Source organism: Manis pentadactyla, chromosome 14, assembly GCF_030020395.1.
Source record: "Manis pentadactyla isolate mManPen7 chromosome 14, mManPen7.hap1, whole genome shotgun sequence".
NCBI classification, from domain to species: domain Eukaryota; kingdom Metazoa; phylum Chordata; class Mammalia; order Pholidota; family Manidae; genus Manis; species Manis pentadactyla.
The window spans coordinates 36,528,172-36,554,741 of NC_080032.1; the positions used below are offsets into that span (position 1 = coordinate 36,528,172).

The window sequence follows — 26,570 nt, forward strand, 5'->3', positions numbered from 1 at the left end:
CTGACAGAAAAGGAAAGAGAATCCTGCCTTTGAAAAGCCTCAGACAGGAAGTGACAAGTGTCACTTCTACTCTCACTCCATTGGTGGGAACGAACTGCATGGCCCCCCTTAAACAAAAGACTGCAGGAAATGCCTGTGGCTGCACAGCTGCCAACCAGAGACAACCCCACACTGTGAAGAGAGAGCACAAGTTTTTGGTGAACAGCTAAACACCCCTGCCATGGAGTTAAACCCTGTACAGCAGAATCTGGCTGCATGATTGCCGTGAGTTCATACGCTTGGCATAAAATACAGAAACAGTAGTCCCTAAACGACAGAGCTATTGGGAGGATTACATGAGGTACTTCACATTGTTGTTTACAGAACAGGACTTGATAGGGTATAAGCCCTCCAGACATTTTAGCCATTGTCCCAAGGATGTGATGTTTGAGATAAGACTTTTATTTTTTTGAAGACAGGACATGCAGTTAAGCTCAACATGAACTATTAAATATTAACCTCAGATAGGAAGTTTGCAGAAGGGTCTTTTGTAAAAACGAAGGCACTAAAACTGAGATAAAGTGTTCGTAATGCAAACCTGTCTTCTCTTTCATTTCTTTTCTGCCTCCCTTGTAGCTACAAAATGCTGAGAATCAGAGGGTCCTGCCAAACCGACTTCAATATCCCACAGTGGGACTGCTTTGTCCTAGGCTCTGCACAAATGTCAAGGTCATGAAAGACAAGAAAAGCTGCTCCGGATTGAAAGTGATTAAAGATATCTGACAACTGAATGCAACTCATGATCTGGGATGGGATCCTAGGCCAGGAAAAGGACAATAGTGGGTCAACTGACGACATCTGAATAAGGCTGGTAGATTAGACAGGGGCATGGTGCCATGAATTTCCCGATTTAAGTAAGTGTACTGCAGTTATACAAGAGAAGGTCCCTCTTCTTAGGAAATACACTCTGAGGTACCACTGTGCAAAAGGGCATTATGTCTGCCAACTTACGCTCAAATGGTTCAGAGGAAAAACAGTATGTCTATAAATGGAAAGTGATTATAAACAAATGTGGTAAAAGGTGAACAGTTGAGAACTTGGGGGAAGGGTAAAGGGGGAGTTCTTGGCACTGCTTCTGCCAAGTGTCTGTAAATCTGGAATTATTTATAAATAAAAAGTTACAAAAGTATCTATAATTTAGAGACTTAAATCACCAGGCACTTCTACAAACCATGAAAAAAAACAGTAACTATTTCACTAGCAGTAGATTAAGCAGGGCTAGTTTGACCACCTTAATACATGTATTTTGAGCCGCAGCATCTTATCATTTGTGTCCACCCTGCCATCTGAGAATGACCCTCTGATGTCTTCACTTTTGCGCTGTCTTTATGGTTCTGCTGTTCTCAGCAGAAATTCAATGACTGATTCTCTCTTTGAATAAGCACTTAAGGAAAAAGATGTAGCAAAATAAAGAAGACTGAGAATGTAACTGCCATCCAGAGTGGCAGAGAGTGGCCGTCACCTCTCTGAAACATCATTCCTGGAAATTAACAAAGTGCTTTTTAAAGAAGACGACATTAAATGTCTACAGTCTACTATGCTATAGATTTTTAGAATCTGACTGCAATGGGAAGTCTTGAATTGGATGTATTAGTTTCCTGTGGCTGCTGTGACATATTACTATAAACTTGGTGGCTTAAAAATAACAGGAATTTATTCTTTCACATTTCTGGAGGTCAGACATCTGAGATGAGTACCACTGGGCTGAAGTCAAGGCACCACAGAACTGAGTCTCTTGGGAGAATCCTCTCCTTGCTTCTTCCAGCCTCGGGTGGCTGTCCTGATATTCCTGGGCTCATAGCTGCATCACTGCACTCTGCCACACTCCACAGCACCATCGCCTTCTCCTCCCTTGGGTGTCTGTCACAAAAACACCTGTCATTGGATTTAGGGGCCTCCCAGATAATCATTTCAAGACCCTTAGCTTAATTTCACCTGGAAAGACCCTTGTTGCAAATAAAGTAACATTCACAGGTTCTCAGGATTAGGGTGTGGATATATCTTTGGGGGCCTACCATTCAACCCTCTACAACTGGAAAGCAATTCTTCATCCCTAAGCCATACTAAGTCAACTGTAATACTGAAGCAGCAATCTCATCTGTAAATACAGGACTGATGTCCCCACAAACTGTGACGGTAGACTGTCGGCAAGGAGACCCCTATCGGGCCCAGGGGCTGCATTAGCTCTTTCTTCTGCCTAAAGTGACAGTCAGTAAACAGAACACACCGCTCAATAAAGGTGACACTCTAGGAACCCTTTAGGAATGTCAGTGGTCCTCTTTTACCTTTTCCAAGTGTGAGTGAAACTCTTAACAGTATGTGTCAATATAGCCCCATCTGTGAAATCAAATATTGTTCTCCAGGAAACTTTTTCTGTGGTTATGATCTTAGCTCCTTCTGAAGAGTTAAAACAAATTATTTATGCTACAGTGACACTGCTTCTAATTTCCCGTAAAAGATTACAGAAATAATTTTGCTCCCTATTGATTTTATTTTTCACTCAGTAAACATTGTTTTCCTCTCCCCTGTTTCAAATAGGAGTTGAAAAAAATAACATCACTGTTTAAGTAGACAGGAAAAGGTAACACCAAAACCCTGTGGGTCTGTCAGGCAGCTGCCTGGCATTGCAGAGCTGGGGGGGGTGCCTGGAACAAGAATACTGATAAACCAGTTTTGCGGGTGGAAGGAGGCTGCAGTCAGGTTTGTATGTCCCCAGAGGAGTAAGCTTCGAGCCTCAGCAGAGCCCAGAAAGGCCGGAAACAATCCCAGCGGCTCCTGCGGAACACAGCAGTCCACTGGTGTCCTGCTCTTGGGGCTTCACCAGCTCAGTGCATTCCTACCCAGCTCCTGCAGGGGGCGCTGCGCCAGCTCCTCCCACCTAATTTCCCCGGGACTGCTGCCGCTGTCCAGCTGGGAGGTCCCTAAGACTTTATCTGCTCCCTTCCCTGGTCCATAGCTGATGAAGGGCACAAAATTCCAGCTCCACTGCCTCAAAACAGGAGACTGTCTGGTGCGCCACACTTTCCAGAGCTCCCTGAAAGATCAGGCTGAGGCTAGACTTCAAAACTCAGCCTTTGTCTAGCTCCTTCTGCCCCGGCCTGCTTCCTGCTCTCAAACCAGTTGCACAAGAATCCCCATCTCTAGCTCTACTTCTAGGGAAGCTGACTCCAACACTCCCTGTGATGGACGCTGGGAAATTCTAAGAAAAATCCTGGTCATATTTCCAGACCCTGGTTCCTAGTATCTTAAAGCGAAGTGGGAGACCAGAGCAGGGGAACTCAACACCTTCTGAACACTAGTCTTTCCCAATGGCAATGATGTGGAAGACCCCTGACGCCCTCGTGGAGGTCACAAGGTGATGTTTGGGAATCTGCGTTTTAGAACATAAGAAAAAATTTCCAACAGCAGGCAACAAATGGCCCAGAAATTCTACTTCTAGGAATTTCTCCTGATATTCTTGAGCACACACAAAACTAGGATATGTGCAGGGGTATACATTACAGCACCATGAAATAACAAGAGATGGGAAATAATCTAAATGCTGTCACTAGGTGCTGGGCAAATAAATTATGGTAAATCTATTCTCTGGAGCAACAATGCAGCTGTTAAAGAGAATGGGGAGAATGAGAATACTCTTTCTGAATGGACATGGAATTCTCTCCATGCTGGAAAGGGAGAAGCAAGGGTAAGTATGCTCTCACTGGGGTGGGGGACAGACACACACACACACACACACACAATAATTCCTCAAGGAAATATAAGAAATTAGTGTCACTGGTAACCTCCAGGGAGGGTAAGTGAGAACTGGGTTTTTTTTGTACTTTTAAAATCTTGATCATGGGAATGTTATCTATTTTTTAAAGGTAAATACGATGTTAACAACTGTACAACCATTATTTTTTAGAACAGCTCTTGGAAGGGACTGTGGAGGAGAGCTGGGACAGCTGGGACAGCTGGGAAATGGAGGCAGCTCTCACAAGCCTAGTGGCTGCAGACAGGGCTGCACACCAGCTTCCTCATCTATAAAATGGGGATACGGCACCTCTGAGGGATGTCATAATGACAGGTGAGTTCTTGCAAATAATGCCTTCAGCATACTTCCCAGATCAAGAACTCAACAGATTTGCTCCACAGGAATTCAATGACATGACTATAAAAATTTTATCACTATAAAAATGGCATAGCACTTTCTGGCTCCTGCACTACTGTTGCCCCATCTTTCCTTGCTGAGGAGCAGCCACATGGGAGCCAGAGCCAATGAAGAATACAGGGGCTCCTGGGGGTGTTACCTATTACTGTGTAACAAATTACCACAAACTAATGAGCTTAAAACAACATTCATTTATCATCTCACAATATCCACTGGTCAGGAGCCCAGGCCAGGAGTCTTCTGACCAGGATCTCACAAGGATGCAAGCAAGATGTCGTCCAGGCTGGGGGTTTCATCTGAGCCTTGAGGTCCTCTTCTGGACTTAAATGGTTGTGGGTAGAATTCAATTCCTTGCAGGTGGAGGACTGAGGTCCCTGTTTTCTTGCTGTCAGCTGAGAGCTGCTCTAGATATGGCCTATAGGTGCGTGCCACATGGCCTTTTGCCAGGCTTTTCCCAGTAAGGAGTTACGCCTTCAGGGCCAGCAGGAGAATCTCCCTCTTTGGGAAGAACCCAGTACCTCCTTAAAGACTTTCATCTAATTGAACAAGGCCCACTGGAAGGTAATCTCCTTTTGATGAACTCAGAATCAACTGATGTGGGACCTTAATTACATCTGCAACATATCATTGGAATGATACCCCTCACCTTTGCTCTATTTTACTGGTTAGAAGCAAGTCACATGACCCTCCCACTTTCAAGAGGCTGGAATTACACAGGTTGTAACTCATTGGGGGTCACCCTAGGGTGTCTGTTATCGTGGGTGAGCCTAAGAGCCTGCTCACCACACTTGGAAAGATGGCAGACCACGGTGGGAAAAGGCTAGGCTTGGCCACACCTGGGTTCAAGTGCTGGCTCTAGAATTGAATGGATACTTTGAACTTTGGGCAAGTTACAAAACCTCCCAGCTCCTGTTCAACCAAAAGAAGGGGAAAATAAAGAACATACAGAGTCACTAGAAGGGCTAAACCAAGGAAAACTGCACATAAAAATCACCTAACATAGTAGAACAGACACTAAACCTTAGTTCCCATTTCTCTTCCCAATCCTTCCAGAACTCAGAACTTAAAAATGAGGATTAATAATGATGGTTTCCTCTTAAGCCTTCCAGCAGCGCTGTGGGTAACATGCACACTTTCTAAAATACCATACACACACTGTTTGATACCCTGGTGAGGGGTTTTCCCCACTCCTGCTGATTTCATCTCTGGCAAAGGATGAAATTGTCACTTGCACCTGCTGTTATATCTCACTGCACTTCCTTTCAGGTCTGCTGAAGCCTGCCCACCAATGAGGAGCCAGGTGGATAAATTACGGTGCAGCCAAATACTGGATGCATATGCAGTTATCACAACATCGTTTCCAAACAAGTTTAAGTGATATGTGAAAATACATATGGCTTATGATAATGAAAAAGAAACGACCCCAAACTGTCCTTTTATGAGCTCAGGATCTGGACTCAAACTGCCTGGCCCAAAACCCAACTTCAGTATTTATGGCTCTGTGACTTTGGGTAAGTTACCTAACCTCTCTGCGCCTGTTCCCTCATCTGTAAAATGCAGATAATGCCCTAGCTATCAGGAGGATTAAATGAGGTGACTATGTAAAGCACCTAGCCCAGTGGCTAACACCTGATGGGAACTCAGTGACAGGCGCCCTTATTATTATTAAATAACACTTCCATCTTTGAGAGGAAAAGTTCAAGCAAGAGTTCTTTGTAAACAATATTAGTGTTGTTTCTGCCTTCTGAGGGGAATAAAGAAAATCGAAGAGGAAGAAATGAGTAAAAACATATTGAGGTCATACTGGAGTAATTCTGTTTTCCAGAAGGTTCCAATTTACTCTGTACCTGAAAGCATTTAATTATTTTCTCCTTTACCCCCTTCCGATTCCCCTCTGAAGGAGCTTCATTTTCTCCATCTTTAAAAGTCAGGATGATACTGCTTTTCTCTTAAGTTTCACAACAATCCTTTCTGTGGATAATATATGGAAACTGCTTCACAGGCAATTTCTCTTTATCACTCAATTTATCCTATCTATTTGAAGCAAAATAACAATTTTAAAACGAGTGTGACTGCCCCAGGAAATGGAAGGGCCATGTCCGTGCCATGCCAGGTGCAAGACTTTCTCTGCAGGAGGCCAAGAAGCTTCTGTTAATGATTTCCGCCATGGAGCGTGGGATGGGCGGGGGCTGGGAGGAGGGACAGATTCCCACCCATCCTCCTGTTGCCGGGGGCAGAGTGGAGCTGCTGAGCAAGTAAGTGGCAGCCAGGGCCAGGCCCCGAGCCAGGCTGCTGATGCCAGGAGTTGCTAAGGACCCCAGTGTGGAATGGCCGGGGAGTGAGCAGCGGGTGAGAGAACCACTGAGCAGAGCTGGCGACAGACAGTGAGCATGTGGCAGGCGGCAGGTCAGAGAGAGGCCTCTGTGGGCAGCGTGCCAGCCAGCTGAGCAGGCAGAAGGCAGCAGGGAGGAAACAGATGGACTTCTTGTGGAGCTGAGAAGCGGGGGAGGGAGGAAGGGGGTGCAGAGGAGGGCGTCCCTAACACAAGAATTTAAATAAACACACTGACCCACACAGGGAGTCCCCCAAGTGAGGCCTAGGACTGCCCTGGAGGGTCTCTAGGACCCGCTCTAATGCCAGAAACCCATGGGACTCTCTCCAGAACCCCATTCCACCCCAGCCCCTGCAGCCTGGCAGACCCTTCAGCTGGTGTCTTCATCAGTACCATCTCCTCTGGCCAGTGGTTACCAATCTGGGGGCAGATAGTTATTTGGGGTGTCCTGGAGGAGACTTCTTGCTCGTAGTTAAGAGATCCACATACTCTGCAGGCAGAGTAAATAAGGCCTCACACCTGTGTAGAACTACGATTCTTTAAATGTAGGCACATGCTATTGCCATCACTGAAGTGCAAGTGCATTTAAAAGCATTGCAGAATTCTCCAGCCTGTCAATTTCATTGTTCCTTTTCCAAACTATCAGACACCAAAAACACTATTACAACTTAAAATATTGCTATCACATTTGGCTCCTTGAAATTTCTGGATGATAAAGAGATACCTGTATTTCTAGATGCTAAAAGTTTAGACAACCGTTTAATGCCACCATGCTCTGAAGGGCAAGAAGCACTTCATTTCTCTCTCTGTAAGAGGTCACCTCATGTATCCTGAGGAAGTTATTTATAGATCTGTACACCAGGAGTTCTTACAAGGAAGTTCATCACAGCCTTGGGCAGAACCAGAAGCTCCTTGGGCCACAATAAGGGAGAGGAACTGGTCACAGAGACCACAGTACATCCAGGACTGGATACAGTAACACTATTAAAAGCCAAATTGCAGATGAATGTTAAGTGACATGAGAAAACATTCATCACATATAAAGCAAAAAGAGCACTTCATAAAATATGTATAGATCTTCATTTTGTAAAACACACACACTCCCAAATTATGCATGTCTACTATGAAACAGTATAAAATTTAGTTTAAATATTAATCTCAGGGAGAGGAGGTGGGAGAGTATACTTTCCTCTAGGTGTTTCTCAAAATTTCTACAAGGAACAAACATTACTTCTGTTACTGGATATAAAGCCCATAACTTATGATGTTTCATTATTTTCATTTTGTTTGAACATTGATAGAAAAAGTAGTTTCTTGTTCTTGGATCAGGATTGGGTTGGGGTCAAAGAATCCTGACACTGAGTTTCTTTGCTGCCTTTAACTCTTCAGCTTCCAGGAAACAGGGCCTGGGTGTGCAGACTGCTTTGGCTGGCCTGACCCAGATCTAAATCAGAACGCAGAGGGATGGACCGTTCTGGGTTAGGCTGGTCGTTTTCCACTCACAGGTCTATTTACAGCTGTACCAGGGGCTGAGACTCCCCGTGGTCTAATTCTGTTTGGGAATGGGGCTGTGAATTCCTGAAGTGAAGCCCGATTGCCCCGACCTCCTGGAGGGACTTGAGGATGTCCTCCCTGCCAGAAAACATTGTGCTCCCCTTCCAGACTCACATCTGCTCAGGGCGCATCCAGCTGGGGTAGGCTCCTTCAGTCCTACTTCACACAAAGCATCTCTTTAGGATATTAAATATTTTTGCAAAGCCCTCATTACTATCCTGAAATAAAATGTATGCACAATCTGATCTTAATCCCTGTGACAACCAAAAATGCTTCCATGAAATTCCAAAATAACCCCTTGCAGGCAGTTCAGCCCCAAGTTGAGAGAGAACCACCATGTCAATGGAGGGAGGGTTGATACTAACATGATGCTTCCCTGATACTCTTCGATTAAGGGCCAGACCCTCATCAGGATCTGGCAGATGGTGGGTTCTGGTCCCTGCATGTTTCTCCATTCTCATCCACGCAAGGTTGTCCCCTCCCCTCCAACCCTAGCAATACTCCTTCCTCCAGTCTCAGAGCCACTGTCTGTGCTCTTCTCCCAGTAATGCTGTTCCCTCATCCTTCAGTATTCCTCTTACCTCCCAGACAGTTCAGATGCCCTCATTAATTCTCTGTGGTATGGAATACTTCTCTTTCCTAGCTTTTGTCCCACTGTATAGTTATGTATCAGTAATCATTTTATTAATGTTTATGTTCCCTATTGGAGTATGAGGACAGGGGCTGATCTGTCTGCTTCCTTTTGTTTCTAAAGTGTCCTGGCATACAGTAGGTGCTCAAATATTTGCTGAATAAATAAGTGAACCTTCTGGAAGACATTTAGGCTTCCATCTTTGCTGTGTATGAAACTACATTCTGATTCTCTTTCCATATGGTTCTGCAGATGTCACAGTCTCTGTTTTCCTGCACAGGCAGAAAGGGTTGCTCTTGTTAACTGCTGCACAGCATATACCTCCCACAGGAACGCAGCAGATGCTCAATAAATTAGATGAAAGCCTTTCTCAGTGTCGTGGGAGGGAAGGTTAGGAACTGCCTGGACATTGGCTCATGCTGTATCTTCTTCCAGCCCACCACCTGCAACATATCACTTCTCTCCAGCTCACACACCCTGAATAAAGGCTTGGTGAGGTAAACAGGGCACCCCTAAGCTGACAAACCATACTCATCTCTGAAGATTCAACTCAAATGATACCTTCGTTTTCCCTCCATCCTTCCTCCCCAATGCGGTCAACAATCAGGGCTTTTATGTCCCTGACAATTTGGGACTTGTCTGTCTTCTCAATGGAACCACAGACTTCTTAAGGGCAAGGGCTCTGACATAGCCATCTGCTTCTGCAGAGATGGAGGTGGACGTAGCCCTCATGAATGTCTGCTGAACAAACAGACTGACGAGGAATGTTGCTGGTGAGGCCACAAGCAAGGGCTTCAGGACCCCTTCAGACCTCAGGGCATCCTTTCCAGCTCAGGCCCCTTAGGCACCCAGATGACACCAGGAGACCAGCTCTCCAGCTCAGACTTGCAGTTTCCACTGAGGCTTGCAGGTGGACATTCCTTCCTCTAGCCGTGGATGTGGGGGGACACCAAGAGAGAAGTATGGTGTGGCCCTCCCACACCCAGTGGCTTCATGCAGAGTAGCTCCCCCCATCCCCAACTCTTGCCCAGATCTATTTCTAACAGCTTTATTGAGATATAATTCACACATTTAAAGTGTTCAATTCAGTGGTTTTTAGTCTAGTAACTGAGTTGGGCAACCACCACCACAACCAATTTTAGAATCTTTTCGTCACCCCAGAAAGACACCCTATACCCATGAGTAGCCACTCCCCATTGCTCCCCAGTCCCCAGCCCAAAGCAGCCACTATCTACTCATCTGCCTGCTGTGGACATTTCATGCAAATGGGATCATACAGTATACAGTCTTTTGCATCTGACTTCTTTCACTTACCATGTTTCAAGGTTCCTTCATGTTATAGCATGAATCAGTATTTCATTCCTGTTTCTGCTGAATAACATTCTATTATATGAATGTGCCATGTTTTATCTATCACATTTGGGCTGTTTCCACTTTTTGGCAATTAGGAATAATGCTGCTATGGACGTTGATGGACATGTTTGCGTAGACATATGCTGTCATTTACTCTTGAGTATACAACAAGGAGTGGAACTGCTGGATTATACAGCAACTCTCTGCTGAATGGTTTGAGGAACTGCTGGACTAGTCACCATAGTGACTGCCCTACTTTACGTTCCCACTGGCAGTGTAGGAGGGTCTGATTTCTTTAGATCCTCCACATCCTTAGGCTTGTCGCTTTATCTTTTATGCTGTTGCCAGCCTACTGGGTGTGAAGTGGTGTCTCGCTGTGGCACTAATTTCCCTGAATCTCTTAACAAGCAACAACTCTGGGTCTTCTGGGACACCAGGCCAGGGAGGCCTGGGTTGGTCCCACCCCTGCTGCTGACAGCTGTGTGACTTCAGTAGCTCAACCTTTCAGCCAGTTTCCTCATTTTCCAAACATATTACTTTGCTGGATTCTTAAAAACATTTCATGGCACGTACATGGTATAGAGTATACAATTCCTAGCACATTATCATAAACAATAGCAGGGATCAAAAAACATAGCTATAAACCGCATACACACAAAACCAGTCCCTGAGGGCCAAAAACTGTGACTGTGTCTAGTCTGAAGAGCAAGACCAAAGAAACTAAGTCACCAGAGGCACAGGATTATAAGGATTTGTTAAAATGACAAGTAAAACATTCGTATAGAAATTCTTCCTGCTTTCTCACCTTCTCATTTTTCTGATAGTGATGGACCCAGGAGGAACTCAAAGCAAAGAAGTTGTTCTCCAAGGGAACATCCTTTTCAATGATTTTTTAAGGAATTATTTTGACAGGTCTGTTGATCAGATGATGATGAAAACTCTTTATGGGAAGTCTAGTACATAAGGGTCAGTCTGTTTAGGATGCAAATAAGACATCAATGTTCAAAATCAGAGACCCACAGATAGAGTGCCCAAAGGGTTGCACCACTTCAGCGGCTTCTGCTTCCCCAGCGATAGAACTTGACTATGTGATTGTTTTCCAGCCAAGGATACAAGAGAACAGCAAATGCCCAAACAGGCGTCCCGGAAGAGAGGAGGGGAGGAGAATGGGGAAGAGGTACACAAGGGGCCCGAGCAGACAGCCCTATATTGTGACAGTCTCTCTTTTGTAATATGACCACCCTGCAAGGGCAAGTTCACTCCCGGGGCTCTGCTCAAACCAGCCTGCAGCCACAGGGGGTTCCCCAGGGAAGGAAGCAGGTGTAAGAAACCTCTGGGAATGGTTTTAAGAGGGTCACACATAGAAGTAATTCTCCAAGTTTTTGTTTTCTCTTTGAAACATCCAGGCCCCATCATTGTCACCTGCAACCTGGCACAAGGGCCACAGACAAGAGGCTAGCTGAGGACTTTAAAATGAAATGGAGGTTTCTCTTCTCCACAATCTTTGTCCACCAGCCTCATGGACCAACCTGAAACCTTCTCACTCCCATTACCTTTGTCTCAAACTCATGGACCAAATGGAGGTTTCTGATTCTGATCTTTGTCCACTATCCACTATACTCATGCACTCAGGCAGGATCTCACCCCAACCCACCTTTTAAGGATGGGTAGGTAGGCTGGTCTCCTCTACCTGGCTGATCAGCAGTCTTAGCCTGAGTCAAAAAATGCCTTGCTCAAGTCAACATTGGTCAGCACAATTTTTTTTTTGTTAGTAGTAGCTAACATGCCTCTGCTTCCTAGTTTTTGGTCCATCTGGACACCCTTCACAGAGAAAAGGGAACTCGCTCCCCTTTCCCTTCATATCTAGGCCAAACAGGAAATAAGAGCCCCCTCTACACACAGCATGACGGTGCCAGGGGTCCAGACCCTGGGGCTGGTCCACCTCAGCAGTCCCCAGCTTCTGGGTCTGGAACCTTCCTCGTTCCTCTCCCCACATTCCTATGTTCACATCCCTCTTCAAAACTACTACTTCCCCATCCACCACTCTTGCTGCAAACATTACAATGAATGGAGAGTTACAAACAGCCCAACCCAGTTTCAAAACACATCAGACAAATGGGAAAAGGTGTTTGAGAGCAAGACTGTTTAAAGAGGGAAAAAAATGAGAAGGGAGAAAACAAATGAGTGGCAGACAAGAGAACAGGCCAGAGAGTGTCTGCCCTGAGAAGCTCCTGCACCATGCTGGTCACACTCAGAGCCCAGGCTGTCACCTGCCTGTCTCTGGAGCTGACCCCCACTCAGGCGATTCTGCCTCCCCAAAATAAGTACAGTAGTACCTCCTTATCTGTGGTTTTAGTTACCTGAGCTCCGAGGTCCTCTTGATAAATCGCCTGAAAGTCAATAGCAGCCTAAAGCTAAGTCACAATCAATGCCCAGTGGCTCCCCTCACTCCATGTCTTCACCTTGGCATTTTATAATCTCACATCATCTCAAGTGGAAGAAGGGTGAATATAGTACAGCAAAGGTATTTTGAGAAAGCAAGAGACCACATTCAAAACTTTTATTACAGTATATTGTTAGAATTGTTCTATTTTATTATTGTCAGTCTCTTACTGTGCCTAGTTCATTAATTAAAATTTATCACAGGTACGTATAAATAGAAAAAGCAGTATATACAGGGCTCGTAAAGCCGGGGTGTCAGGCTTCCACTGGGGGACTTCAACAGCATCCCTTGGGGAAGGGGCAAAAACTAGCCCGTCTAAACAGACCTTCGCCACTGATCGCCTGGGCCCTCCCTTGGAACTTGGGAGGGCAGGGACACCGACGGCTGCCCAGGGGCCCCCGTTCTTTTCCCCACAGGGCTGGAGTTGGGCCCTCCTCGCCGGGGGACACCGCCCCACAGCAGGAGGGCCCCCCGCGTTCGGAGCACAGCAGAGGCCGCAGGGCGGGGAGGTCGGCTGCGCTGCCTCAGCTCGGCGCGGGGCGACTCTCCCACCCCCGCTCGGGTCAGGGCGGCGCGGCTCAAAGAGGAAGGAAGACGAAAAGGAACGTTTGCCTGCGGTTTCTGTCAGACGTTGGACCAGGCCCCAGAGAGAGGTGCCTGGACAAACCTGGGACCCCGGAGAGCAGGGCTGGTGGCTGGGCTCCAGCTCGGGGTACCCGGACGCCCTGCCCGACGTCTTCCTCCAACTTGACTTCGCAGCGCGGTCCCCGCCCCGCCCGCGGCGCGATGCTCCGGCGCCTGGCGCGTCACCTCTCGGGACCCCTTCCTGCGCCCCGGGCCTCTCTTACCATCTGCGCCACTTTCAGCAGGGCCGCGTGGGTGCGAGGATACACGGGGTCCAGCAGTCCCTCCGAGGGGCCCGCGCCCGGCTGCCCCGCGCTGGCCCCGGGTCCGAGCGCGCTGCCGCTGCTGCTGGAGGTGCGGACAAGCCCGGCTCCACGCGACATCGCGCGGCCCCTGCCCGCCGCCGGCCGCCTCGCGGGGCCGCGGCCAACGGGCTAGATAAGAGGGGGCGGTGCCGGGCGGGCGGGGGCGGGGCGGGGCGGGGCAGGACGGGGCGGGGCTAAAAGGCGGCGCGGGGCCGGGAAGCGGTGGGCGGCAGGCGGCAGGGACGTCGGGAGGGGCAGCCGCAAGGCAGGGGCGCTGGGCGCTGGGGGAGGGGCTAAGTTGCGAGTGGGCGGGGCCGGGCCGGGAAGGCGGCTTGGGTAGCCCGAGGTGGGCAGGCGTCCCGTGCTCCCTGGACACGCGCCGGCGGCGGGGCCGGGCCGAGTTGGGCGGTGCCGGCTCAGTCCCCGCCCTGGGCGACGCGCGGAAGTGGGCCCCGAGGGCGGAGGACAGTGGGCCGCGGGCCGTGGCCTCCCCGAAGTGGCACGGCCGGACCGCAGCTGGATCTGAGCCTTGTGGGGTCGCGTGTGGGTGTGGCTGCGGATGTGTGCTGAGTACGTTGCTGAAAAATAGGTTACGTACACTAAAGTGCCCAAACCGTCCGTCTTTGGCTCCATTAATTTTTCTTTGTGTACACCTGTGTAACCACCACCGGATCGCCACATAGAACGTGCCAGAACCCCAAACGTTCGCTCATGCTGCTCCCCAGTCTGCCTTACCTCACGGCACCCCCTGCCCCCAAGCCGCAGGCAACCACGACATTCTGCTTTCTGTCAGTATAGATCAGTTTTGCCTGTTCTTGGACTTGATATACTTGAAGAAATTAAGAATTTTTCATTTGCATCTGACTTCTTTCACTGGCGTGTAAAATTTTCTGGGTGTGGGACCATTCCAGTTTGAAGCTCCTATTTCCTTTCTGACTAATGAACTTTTGAACTGGGCTAAAAGACCATTTGAACAGGGCGAGAAATGGTAATTGTTTTAAAAGTGATTGCTCACAAAACCAACAGGGCAACTGATGTTGGAATCATAAAAGACTGTCACTATGAACTTTATGAAGTGTAGTTCGTTTGATAATACTAATGAATTAGTTCAACAAAGTACAGTATAAACCAAACAGCTCAGCGTGTTAGGACCAATCCATAATTCTTTTTCTCCTCCTCCTCTACCCAAATCATGTATTGCCCCCTGCCCCATAAAAAAACCCTTGCTTTTTCCATACAGACAGGACACGTTTTCTGGTTGTGCCAGATCCGTGCTCTGGGAATGGCAGTTCTGAGACTCCAAGTAAAGGCCTTTGTTTCTTTTTCATTGTTGCTGTTTTCACGGACAAAACATCCAACACAATGCATCTGAGATTCATCCTGTTGTTCCCAATAAAGCCGTGGCGAACATTCCGGTAAGGTTTTTTGGTGGATGTAAGCTCCCGTTTCTCTGGGGTAAATGCTTTGAGTGGATTTGCTCGGTCAGGAGGTGAGCACACGTTTGCTTGTATTAGCAGCTGTCAAACAGTTACACAAGTGACCTACTGTGTTGTACTCTGGACTATTTTTTAAAGGCAGAGAGGCCCAAACAGAGCTACCACAATGTGAATATGTTATCCCTCTGAACAGCATGTCCCTGTGGCCAAACTTGTTACTTCATTTGGAGATAACATAAAAAGCCTACCTCTACGAGATTATTGGATACCAGGGCTTTCTTGTCATCAGAAAACTGTCATCAATGCGGCAGTCTTGTTAATTCTAGAATATGGAAATACTCATGCAGTCTCTGCTTTGACAAATCTCCAAGGTGATTCTGATGAACACTCAAGTTTGAGAAGCAGTCACTGTCAAAGTTGAGGCATTTGGGGATTCCTTACAATTTTTCCTCTACTTTTGTGCACTTTTAAAAATTTAAGTATAGTTGATATATTACATTGGTTTCAGATGTACAGCATGGTGATGCAACAATTATGTACATTACAAAATGCTCACCATATGTGTAGTTACCAACATATGCATAGTCGCTGTACAAAGATATGGCAATATTGAGTATATTCCCTATGCTATACTCTCATTCCCGTGACTTAGTTATTTTATGATTGTAATTTGTTCCTCTTTATCTCCTTCATCTATTTCACGCTCCCCATTCACCTCCCTCCCATTTGTTCTCTGTGTACATGAGTGTTTTTGTTTTGTTTATTTTTTAGATTCCTCATATAAGTGATACCACATGGTATTTTTCTCTGATTTATTTCACTTAGCCTAATACCCTCTAGGTTCATCCATGTTGTCACAAATGGCAAGACTTCATTCTTTTTTTGGCTGAGTAATATTTCTTTGTGCAGCTATACCACATCTTTATTCATTTACCTATTGATGGACTTGCTTCCATATTTTGACTGTTGCAAATAATACTGCAAAAAACATAGGAGTGCATATATCTTTTTGAATTAGTGATTTTGTTTTGTGGGTAAATTCCCAGAAGTGGAATTACTGGCTCATAATTTTTAATTTTTCAAGGAAGCTCCATACTGTTATCCATAGTGGCTGCACCAATTTACATTCCCACCAACCTTGCACAAGGGTCCCCTTTTCTCCATATCCTCACAACACTTGTTATTTCTTATCTTGTTGTGTATTCTTAGCCATTCTGACTGGTGTGAAGTATTGTCCCATTTTGGTTTTGATTTACATTTCCCTGATGATGAGTGATGTTGAGCGTCTTTTCATGTGCTGTTGGCCATCTGCATGTCATCTTTGGAAAAACTTCTATTTCAGTCCTCTGCCAATTTTTTACCTGGATTATTATTATTATTATTATTATTATTATTATTAATTATTACTGTTAGTGTTGAGTTGTAGGAGTTCTTTATATATTTTGGATACTTACTTTTGTGTACATTTAATAATTTTCATGACCTAAAAAAAATACTTCCAATATCTGTCTTCCATTTAGACAACAGTCACAATGCTGGGTACCTCATTTAGTTCTCTGTAAAACAAAGATAACTGCACCTCGGGATGGCTGTAACAATGCAGTAGACATGCAGGCATTCTATAACATTTCCAACTCTATGCCCACAGGAGTGAAGTTAAATAGTGCATATCTTTTTTCATGTAGATTTACATTTTCACTCTTGTACTTTTCTAAGGCTTCAGAGCCCACAATGGAGATAACAGGTGGTCTTTCTTGAAGTGAAGGCTTCAGGGAAGCAGAAAAGCTAAGCACTGGATAATTTCTCCTTCTCTGAAGGGCCTTCAGCCAATTCTCCAGGTCTTCTAAATCAGTGATTTTCAGTGTATGGTCCCCAGACCAACAGTATCAGCATCACCAGGGAGTTGTGAGAAATGCAAATTCTTGGGCCCCACCTAAGCCTGCTGAATCGGAAACTCTGGGGGTGAGGCTCAGCAAGCTGTTTGGACAAGTCATCTTCCCACTTCCCACATGATTTGAATGCAAACTGGAGTTTGAGAACCACTGTCATTTCCAGAGGCCACTAGAGTTGAGACTTGGCTAGGTTTCTTTCACTGCCATTGGCCAATGTGCCATCCAGTCCAGATTAAGAAATAATCCCTGGTGGTGGCCACTTTCTATCAATCACTTTGTCATGATCACCTAAGAGCCTGAGCAAAATGCTTGGCAGTACAATGGCCACGTGCTGGACTGGTGTGCAAGGAAAGGCTGCACAGATCAGACCTGCTGCCAGGTACACTGAGAGGTCTACACTGTGCAAGGCCTTCTTGGTGTGAAGGGCTGCCCTTGAGGGAGCAAGGGCTTAGGCAGAGGACTTTATAGCCTCTTTAATGAATTCACACTCTGAGAGGGAGCCAGCCAGAGGGTTGGTCTCTGAGTAGCTGGTGAGAATTCAAGGATTTCCAAGTTCTCTATTCATCTACCCTGAGGCGGGGCAGGTTCCAAATCTTCACTTAACCTTAACAGTTCCAAAGCTTCAGTTCAGGTGTCACTGTCTGGCCACAACTCATTTACACCAATGTGATGATCGTGATACATCTGATCAGATACAATGAAAATAATAATAAAATGAGAGTTGCCTCTGCATCAGTCACAGTGCTCTTGGTTGTCAGTGACAGAAACTAAACAGCAAAAAGAATCCCTTGGCTTGTGTAGCTGCAGGATGCAGAGTGAAACCCTTTTCCAGGCATGACTGGGTCCAGGTGCTCCAATCAGGCAGTCAGGCACCCTGTCTCGTGGCTCTTGGCTTCACTGGGTCCTCTGTGTTAGCCTTACTGTCAGGCAGGCCCTCTCATGACCCCTGGCAGCATAGGCTTTATTTCCTCCCGGCTAACAATCCCACCTTTAATAAGGGCACCTCCTACCCAATGGTTCTGACACGCTGTTAGTCTGCTTGGCATGCTGTAAGAAGATACCACAGACGGGGTGGTTTAATCAACACAATTTTCTCACAGTTCTGGAAGCTGGAAGTTTAAGATTAAGGTGCCACCAGGGTTTGTTTCGGGTGAGGCCTCTCTTCCTGGCTTATAGACAGCCGCCTTCTCACTGTCCTCACATGGCCTTTCCTTTGTGAGTTGACGGTGGGGAGAGAGGTGTCTCTCCCTCTTCTCGTAAGGGTATTGGTCCTGTTGTATCAGGGCCCTGTCCTTACGATCTCATTTAACCTTAATTATCTCCCTAAATATCTCCATATACAGGCACACTGGGGGTTAACGCTTCAACATACGAATTTGGGGAGGGACATCATTCAGTCCATGACAGGCCCTCCCATTGGTCCAAATATGGATCATGGCTTCGCCTTTTAACCAGTCACTATATCCAGGAAGGGGATATTTTTATTAGACTGGCCAAGTTCTACCTACCCAATGCACTGGGGGTGGGTAGTTTTCCAGAACGACAGGAACTGAGAGGGGAAAGGTGAGTCCCAAAAGGAATCCAGGGGCAGATCCCAGAAAGGGGAATGAGTATCAGGCAGGGTTATGGACTGAATGTCTGGTCCCCCCGCCATGATGCCCCATGCCTGCTGGTTCATATGTTGAGCCCTCACCTCTAATGTGATAGTCATTGGAGACTGGCCTTTGGGAGGTGGTTAGGGTTAGAGGTTCTTGAGGGTGGGCCCTCCTAATGGCATTAGCATCCTTATAAGAGACACCAAAGAGCACTCCCAGAGCTCTGCCATGTTAGGACACCATGAGAAACTGGCCATCTGCATGCCAGGAAGAGAGAGATTGAGTTGGCTGGAACCTTGATCATGGACTTCCCAAACTCAATTTATTTACTGAGAGAAAATATATTTCTGTTGTTTAAGGCACCCAGTCCACTGTATTCTGTTACGGTGCCCAAGCTGAGCAAGACAGGAAGGCAAAAGCATCAGGTGTCCATGACACTCTTCCAGTATTGTTTTCTAAATCCTTTTCCAGCAATGTTTTAAGTTTATGAGGCTCTGGGAATCAGCCATACTCCCAGACCCTCTGGAGGAACACTGATCAGGTGTCCCTACTTCACGGCCACATCTACTTGGACCAGGATGGCCTATCCAGGGCCAGCAGCATTTGGAGTGGCCTGCCGTGACAGCTTTGTCAACAGGAGCCCATCAGACCCTTTTCCTTGAGCGGTCCATCTGGGGTGGATACAAGGAGGGCTTAACTGCTGGCAGGTAGAGGCAGCAGAAGCCAGAGGGACACCTGGGGAGAAGGCGGAAGGGCCACAAGAAGAGCTGAGGAGGGCCCGAGTGCAACAGAGGGGCCGAGGTGTGCCCGCCACTCAGGGCCAACAGGCACCTGTCCCTGGCTCTGGGCAGGACCCTGATACCTTTTTCTCTGTGGCTTGGGCTGTGCTGAGGGGCAGGACTCCAGAACTAAACAGCATGGGTTTGGCTCCTGGTTCCACCATTTTACTAGTCTCGTGTCCTTGGGCAAGTGATCACCCTTTTCTGAGCCTGCACTTCGCTGTTTCCATAACCATAAGCATTGGAGACCACCTCTAAGGGTGAAATAAGACTTTTGGGATAATAGAATTTCAGAGGATCTGAGAAGCTTTCTGTGGGAAAGTTTCACTGGGAGGAGGAAGAGGAGGACTTACCTAGTCATTTGTGACTTATGCATCATTCAGCAAACCCTACTGGGCCCTCCCGCATGCCAGGCAGAACAGTTGAGAGAAAAGAAGAGGAACCACCTCACCCAGAGAGTCTGCAGCCTCCAGCAACCCAGGGGCAGGGTGTCAGGTAGCGGAGGGGGCTGGGGTTCTCATCGGCATGGGGCAGAGTCCAGGTCTGGACTGGAGGGTTCCTGTTCATGTCCCCTGCTTAGCAGATGGCCTGGCCCAAAGGAATACTCATTATATATTTATGAGATTAATACAGAGCTGCACGGTGGCCCAAAGGAGGGAGTGACTAGCTTGTCCTGAATGGGGAAGAGGTTTCACAGAAGAGCTGGTGCTTAGAACTGGGTCTTGAAGGGTGATTAAAAGAGTATTGGGTGGATGGAGCTAGAGGGCATTATGCTCAGTGAAATAAGCCAGGTGGAGAAGGACAAGTACCAAATGATTTCACTCATATGTGGAGTATAAGAACAAAGGAAAACTGAAGAAACAAAACAGCAGCAGAATCACAGAACCCAAGAATGGACTAATAGTTACCAAAGGGAAAGGGACTGGGGAGGACGGGTGGGTCGGGAGGGACAAGGGCAGGGAAAAAGAAAGAGGGCATTACGATTAGCATGTATAGTGTGTGTGGGGCACGGGGAGGGCTGTGCAACACAGAGAAGACAAGTAGTGATTTTACAGCATCTTACTATGCAGATGGACAGTGACTGTGAAGGGATATGTGGGGGGGACTTGGTGAAGGGGGGAGCCTAGTAAACATAATGTTCTCTCTGTAAAAATAAATAAATATATATATAAAATAAACCCACAATAGTGTAAAATTTAAAAAAATTAAAAAAAAAAGAGTATTGGGTGCACAAAAGAAGGCATGGCACCCCAAGGCAGGAGGCAGGTGACAGCACCCAGGATTCCAGGGATTGCCAGTGGTTTGGTGCAGCTGGGGTCTGGGGACACGTGGGTAAAGGCTGGGGCACGGCTAGAGGGTTTAGGCCTGAGGCAGGTCTGGTAGGACCATGGACACCGGCTTTACGGTTTGCACTTTTTGTAGGTAATGGTTGCTGTGAGGTTGGATCAAAGGTGTAAAATATGTCAAATGCTGAGAACTGTTAATACTGATGAGAAGGAGGAGAAGAAAGGTGGCAATGAGGTGTCTGTTATCTTAGTGATGTCATCCTGATCATAGCACCTTCCCTGACACATTCCTGTCTTGGTTCCTGTTATTCTCTGCAGGGAATGTCTTGCTTATCTTTTCCTAACTCATGCTGTGATTTGCAAATTAGAATCACCTGTGAAACCCATGACCATCTATACCTGCCCAGGCTCAGTCCTGGAGAGTCTGATTCAGGGTGCTCAGGTAGAGCCCAGACATCCACATCTGGAAAAGTTCCACAGGTGAGTTTGATACATTTATGGCCCTGACTGGAAACTGTTGACTGATAAATTCCCAATGATCAAACGAAGTCCAGCTGAAAAGTCACAGCCTGTGGGAAGCCTTCCTTGAGCAATGAGCACTCTCCCATGGCATTCATTCAATCAGTATTTATTGAGCATCTACAAAGTGCTAGGCATGGAAGTACATGTTCTTTTCCCTTTAAGAGTTTGATAAGAAGGAAGCAGACTGATAGAACTGGCAATTTTAACACAGTATGGGGAAGGCTAATGGGAGCCCATGGGAGTTACCCTTCCTTACAGGGGAGTAGTGAAGTGGGGGAGGGCTACCTGGAGGAGGGGCCATCTTAACCACACCCTGGAGGATAAATGCCTGTTAACCAGCTGTGGGTGAGTGAAGAGTTCAGACACTCAGCGTCATGATGTATCAGAGGACATGAAGTTCACTGAGGTTTGAGCATGGGGTCCAAAGGAGGGGAAAGTGCTAGGTGAGACTGCAGAGGTGGTAAAACATGGCAAAGGTGGGTGCATCCTGGGTGTACACCCAGCCTTGCACCCACATTGCAAGTATCTGAAGCACTGAACTTCAGCTTTAGCTGTCTTTCCAGACTAGGAATTCCTCGAGGGAAGGTATTCCATCTGGGAGGAAATTACCCTACAGCCACGGTCATGTTGCCTTAGGTTTGAATTCTAATTCTGTCACCTACCAGCAATGAGAACTTGAGAAGTTTTTAACTCCCTCTGGGACTCACTTTCCCTATCTGTAAAATGAAGAACGCTTGTACCTGTATTTCCTAATCGAATTATCATCTGCTGCATATCTAAGCACCCCAAAGGGTAGCAGCTTCAAGTGGTTTATTACTACCTTTCACGGTTCTCATATTTGACTGGGCTCAGCTGCGCAGTTCTCAGTGGGGTCTCTCATGCAGGTGCAGTTAGATGGGAGCTGGGGCTAGCATCATCCAAAGGCTCGATTGGGCTGGATGTCCAAGAATCTCTCTCACATGGCTGTTAGCTGGTGCTGGCTGTTGGCTGTTGGCTGGGGACTCAGCAAGCACTGTCAACTGGAGTGCCCGTATGTGGGGTCTCTCTGTGGCTTGGGCTCAGAGCATAACAGCTGGGTCCTGAGATGGGGCACTGGAGGGTAAGTATTTCAGGAGGCAGGAAGGGGATGCTGCCAGCCAATTAGGGGCTATGCTTGGAACTGGATCAACACCTTTGTATTCTACTAGTCAGCGAGTTCACAGAACTTGTCCAGATTCAGGTGGGTGGTGAAATCTCCACCATTTAACTAGGGAGTTGCATAGTGGTATTGGCAGACCATCTTTGGAAAATACATCCTGCCTTGTCTCCCACGTGGGTTAGAAAAATCAAGGCATAGAGAGCCCTCAGCCACAGCATCTGGCACACAGCAACTCCTTAAAAATATGCAGGCTTAGGTGGAGAAAGACAAATACCAAATGATTTCACTCATTTGTGGAGTATAAAAACAAAGGGAAACAGAAAGAACAAAAAAGCAATAGACTCAGAGACACTGAGAAGGTAACCCTTTAGTGAATCCCAAAGGGGAAGAGTTGAGGAGGGTGGGTAGGGAGGGAGAAAGGATTAGGGGCACTAAAATTCATAAGTACAGCATACGTAGGTCACGGGATGGGAAACAGCACAGAGAATACAATTAATGCAGATACAGAGATGGTGTTCAGAGTGGCTCTGAGGTACCTGGGTTCCAAGGCAGGTCTTCTGACTCTGAATCCAGTGTTCTTTCCACCATACTCTTCTCTTGAATCTCCAGATGTTTCCCCCCATTTTCAAGTAGAGGGCTAGTGTGTATGCACAAATAAAGCAGACTGAGCATTCATGTTCAGACTTATTTTTAACTCAATAGAACAGTGAAATCGATATGTTTAATGAAAGTCACAGTCATTACTGGGTTACCTGGCAATTAAGTATAAATAAATGGTAAACAGTACCTCAGATACTCCAAAGAGGTCTGTGTGTGCCCGAGGGACAAGGACATTGCCAGCACTTGCCACCCACTCAGGCCATCTGCACTTGGTTCCAGCCTGAGTTGGAGAATTTGGTGTAGAATTGTCCAGACGGTCCCTAATCCCCACATGGGAGTCTGCCGTTTAGTGGGCCGATGCCCACGGATACTTGTCTGGTCAAAATGACTATCAAGGAGAGAAGGTTTGGTGTCAACCAAGGACAGTGTGGTGACATTCGACGATCAGGCAGGGAATCCTGGCCCTAGACAGTTTTCTCTCGTTTTCTGATTCCTGTGTGTCTGCTCTGTCTCCTCAAGTATACTGCAGGCTCTCTGCAGACAATCTGCTGTAGAATGCTCTCCAGGGCTGTCACTTGCCAACATGCAACTTACCCATGCACTAGGGCTGTTGTGTTTAAGAGGCATGGGGCAAAAAGGGGCACCCCAATTCTGTAAGCAGGGGGACGTCTATCTAACAGTTCTGGTTTTGTCTGCTTGACCTTTGAAATAAGGAAATGGGATGTTGGCTGCCAGTCTGCTCAGAAGTGAGGTGGTCTGGACCTCAGTGTTCCCTTTTGTGAAGTGGGCTGACACTATGTCTTTTTAAGTTCAAACAGAAATGTAGTTGAAAATGTTAAGAAAAGTAATAAAGCATCATACAAATGTAAGGAATAATTAGATTTTTGTGTTAATGTTTTCTACCAGAATCAGTATCCTTCTAAGTCAGGAGAGAGGAAGAGGAGGGTACAAGACTCTCTTTACTTCATCCACAAAATCTTTTGTAAGTAAGATAAACAAAGGCCAAAGATGACTACACTTCCCTTCAGAAGACAAAGGAAATATTTTATTCCCCTGAATGGTTTTCATGCAATCAGTCTGGCCACTTTGTAAGGCAACATGAAGATGTTAATTCTTCCACTAATATTGAGGAACCTGCTTTTTTCAACCTGCTGACACGACCACCTTCTCTTGTCTTTAAGAATATTGTTATTTCCTGATTATAAATGTACTTGCTGCTCATTGTAGAAAACTGGGGGAAATTCAGGAACACGTAGAAAATAAAAATCACCCCATGACCCTAACATTCTTTACCAATTGGTTTGCTCTGCCTTGTAAACTCCAAGTTATACCAAAGCATTTCCTGTTAAAAACTCACCAACAGTGACTATATCATATTGTGTGTGTACAACTTATTTTCCTCCGTTACATATTTTTAGAAGGACAGCACTTTAACCACTGATCTGTAGCTTAATAACCAATCCAGCAACCACAGCTCAGCACAGCTTGAGGAATGTGTCAAAAGTACAAAGTTAAGTCATTAATGATGGTGCTAACCAGTTCTGATTCTGAATAAACTTGGGAGGACATAAGTTGTGATGCATTAATTTCTAAAGGCTTGTTCTATGGATTTAATTATTTTTTTAATTGTTCTCTTACTGATAGGGTTTTAGGTTGACCCAGTTTCCCCCCTCCCCCAATTATACATAAGACTAGGATTAACATCTTCGCACATGAATCTTAAGACTCCAAAAAGAGGCATCCCTAAATACAAGGAAATGGATATTTTTAAGGTCCTTCATATATATATTGCCAAATAGGTTCCTGGAAATGTTGCACTATTTTATTTCCACACCAGGAGTGAGAAGGCCTCCAAGGCAGCCCCAAGCTATTCTAATTACTTGCTGCGTAACCTTGGGCAATAGCTGACCACAGAAAGGATGCTTAGCTGTCCTCATGAGATTAAAGAGGCTGTGGACATCTGCTTTTTCTAAGGCAAAGATAGTTTGAAGATCAAATGACATCACCTCAGAAAGTAACTTGTCAAGTAAAAAACTGTAGATTGAACTGTATGAAATTGTCATTTTTGTGGGTCAGAGTCTAATATTGGCAGTTTCCTATATGGCTCAACCTAATACTGTATCATTAAATGGTTGGAAGTTGTTAGGCAATTAAGTTATTTATGCATTCCAGAAACCAATCAGCTAGTTGAGTGTTTCCCCAGGGACGCAGATCACTAACCACCTGGTAGCTTTCATTTACTATGTACTTTTCTGACAACTTATTTCTGAGCACCATAAATAGACCCAGACTCAGGCCCCTCCCAGCTGCTCAGCGCTCGGTCCCCCAAAATGCACAGAGCCCTCACCCACCCAGGGCTCCCCGTCAGCAGGCCCTGGGTCCCTCACATTCTGCAGTAGTGGTTTCTCAGCTGTGCTCAGGTTTGCCCCTCAGTTCATTTACCTTACTTTGTCTTCCAACTTGCTAATCCTTCAAGGTCTTCTGGGACTTTCTTTGCGGTACCAGACATGTATTGAGCACCCACTATGTTCCACATACTGTGCTGAGCTCCAGAGGGAAGATGAAGATAAACACCCACTATCCCAGCTCTCCAAGACACCACAGACCAGATGGGATAAGGATGGTAACAAATGATTTGGCAGGACAGATGGGATAAGGGCTATAATAAACATTTTAAAACACCCCACTTGAAAAAACAATCAACTTTACCAAGGTGTAGTTTACATAAAATAAAATACACCTGTTTAAAGAAAAGAGTGTGAATTTTGACCAATGCACACACACACATGCAACCCCCACCACCATCAAGATGCAGAATATTGCTATCACCTCAGAACATTTTCCTGGGCCCCTTTCCAGCCAATCCCTTCACTGTAACTATGGACAACTGATCAGCTTCTTACCACCATAGATTTGTCTTGTCCTGTATTTCATATAAATAGAATCATATGTTTCATTTTTTGTGTGGCATTATTCTTTCATTACATTTTTTTTTTTGAGAGGGCATCTCTCATATTTATTGATCAAATGGTTGTTAACAACAATAAAATTCTGTATAGGGCACTCAATGCACAATCATTAATCAACCCCAAGCCTAACTCTCAACAGTCTCCAATCTTCTGAAGCATAACGAACAAGTTCTTACATGGTGAACAAGTTCTTACATAGTGAATAAGTTCTTACATGGTGAACAGTGCAAGGGCAGTCATATCACAGAGACTTTTGGTTTTGATCATGCATCATGAACTATAAACAAGTCAGATATGATTATTCATTTGATTTTTATACTTGATTTCTATGTGAATCCCACATTTCTCCCTTATTTTTTTTTTTAAATGAAATGCTGAAGTGGTAGGTAGATGCAAGATAAAGGTAGAAAACATAATTTAGTGCTGTAAGAGGGCAAATGTAGATGATCAGGTCTGTGCCTATAGACTAAGTATTAATCCAAGGTAGACAAGGGCAACAAAACATCCACGGATGCAGAAGATTTCTCTCAAAACAGGGGGTGAGGTTCTAAGCCTCACCTCTGTTGATTCCCAATTTCTCACCTGATGGCCCCCCCTGCGACTGTGCCTGTCTTTCATTACATTTTGGAGATCCATCTGTATTGTGGCATGTATCCATAGTTTGCTCCTTTCTTATTGCTGAGTAGTATTCCACTGTAAGGATATACCACATTTTGTCTTTATTTATTCATCATTTGATGATCGTTTGAATTGTTCCCACTTTTAGCCAATTATGAATACAGCTGCTATGCATGTTCTTGCATAAGTCTTCCTGTAGACATATTTCTCTTGGGTAAATATCTAGGAATGGAATTGCTGGGTCATATTATAAGTGTATGTTTAACTTTATAAATAACTGTACCATTTTAGTCCCACCAACAAT

The 26,570-nt window shown here is 45.9% G+C and overlaps 1 protein-coding gene and 1 long non-coding RNA gene across 3 annotated transcripts in view; one reads left to right on the forward strand and one right to left on the reverse strand.

Moving 5' to 3' along the window:
* The window catches only part of CMTM7 (CKLF like MARVEL transmembrane domain containing 7), a 58,099-nt gene extending 44,515 nt beyond the window's left edge, over positions 1-13,584 (reverse strand). The window contains exon 1 of one of the 2 annotated variants that reach the window (XM_036891987.2): positions 13,351-13,584. In XM_036891987.2, coding sequence (XP_036747882.2) covers positions 13,351-13,509 — 159 coding nt within the window. In that variant the 5' untranslated portion in view covers positions 13,510-13,584. The remainder of the gene's footprint in view (positions 1-13,350) is intronic. The other variant, XM_036891997.2, reaches the window with a different exon arrangement.
* LOC118915756 (uncharacterized) lies at positions 1,911-10,034 on the forward strand. The gene is made up of 3 exons (XR_008993567.1): positions 1,911-3,394; positions 3,944-4,105; positions 5,456-10,034. It is a non-coding gene; the product is annotated as an uncharacterized LOC118915756 (long non-coding RNA).
* Positions 13,585-26,570: the final 12,986 nt, after the last annotated feature.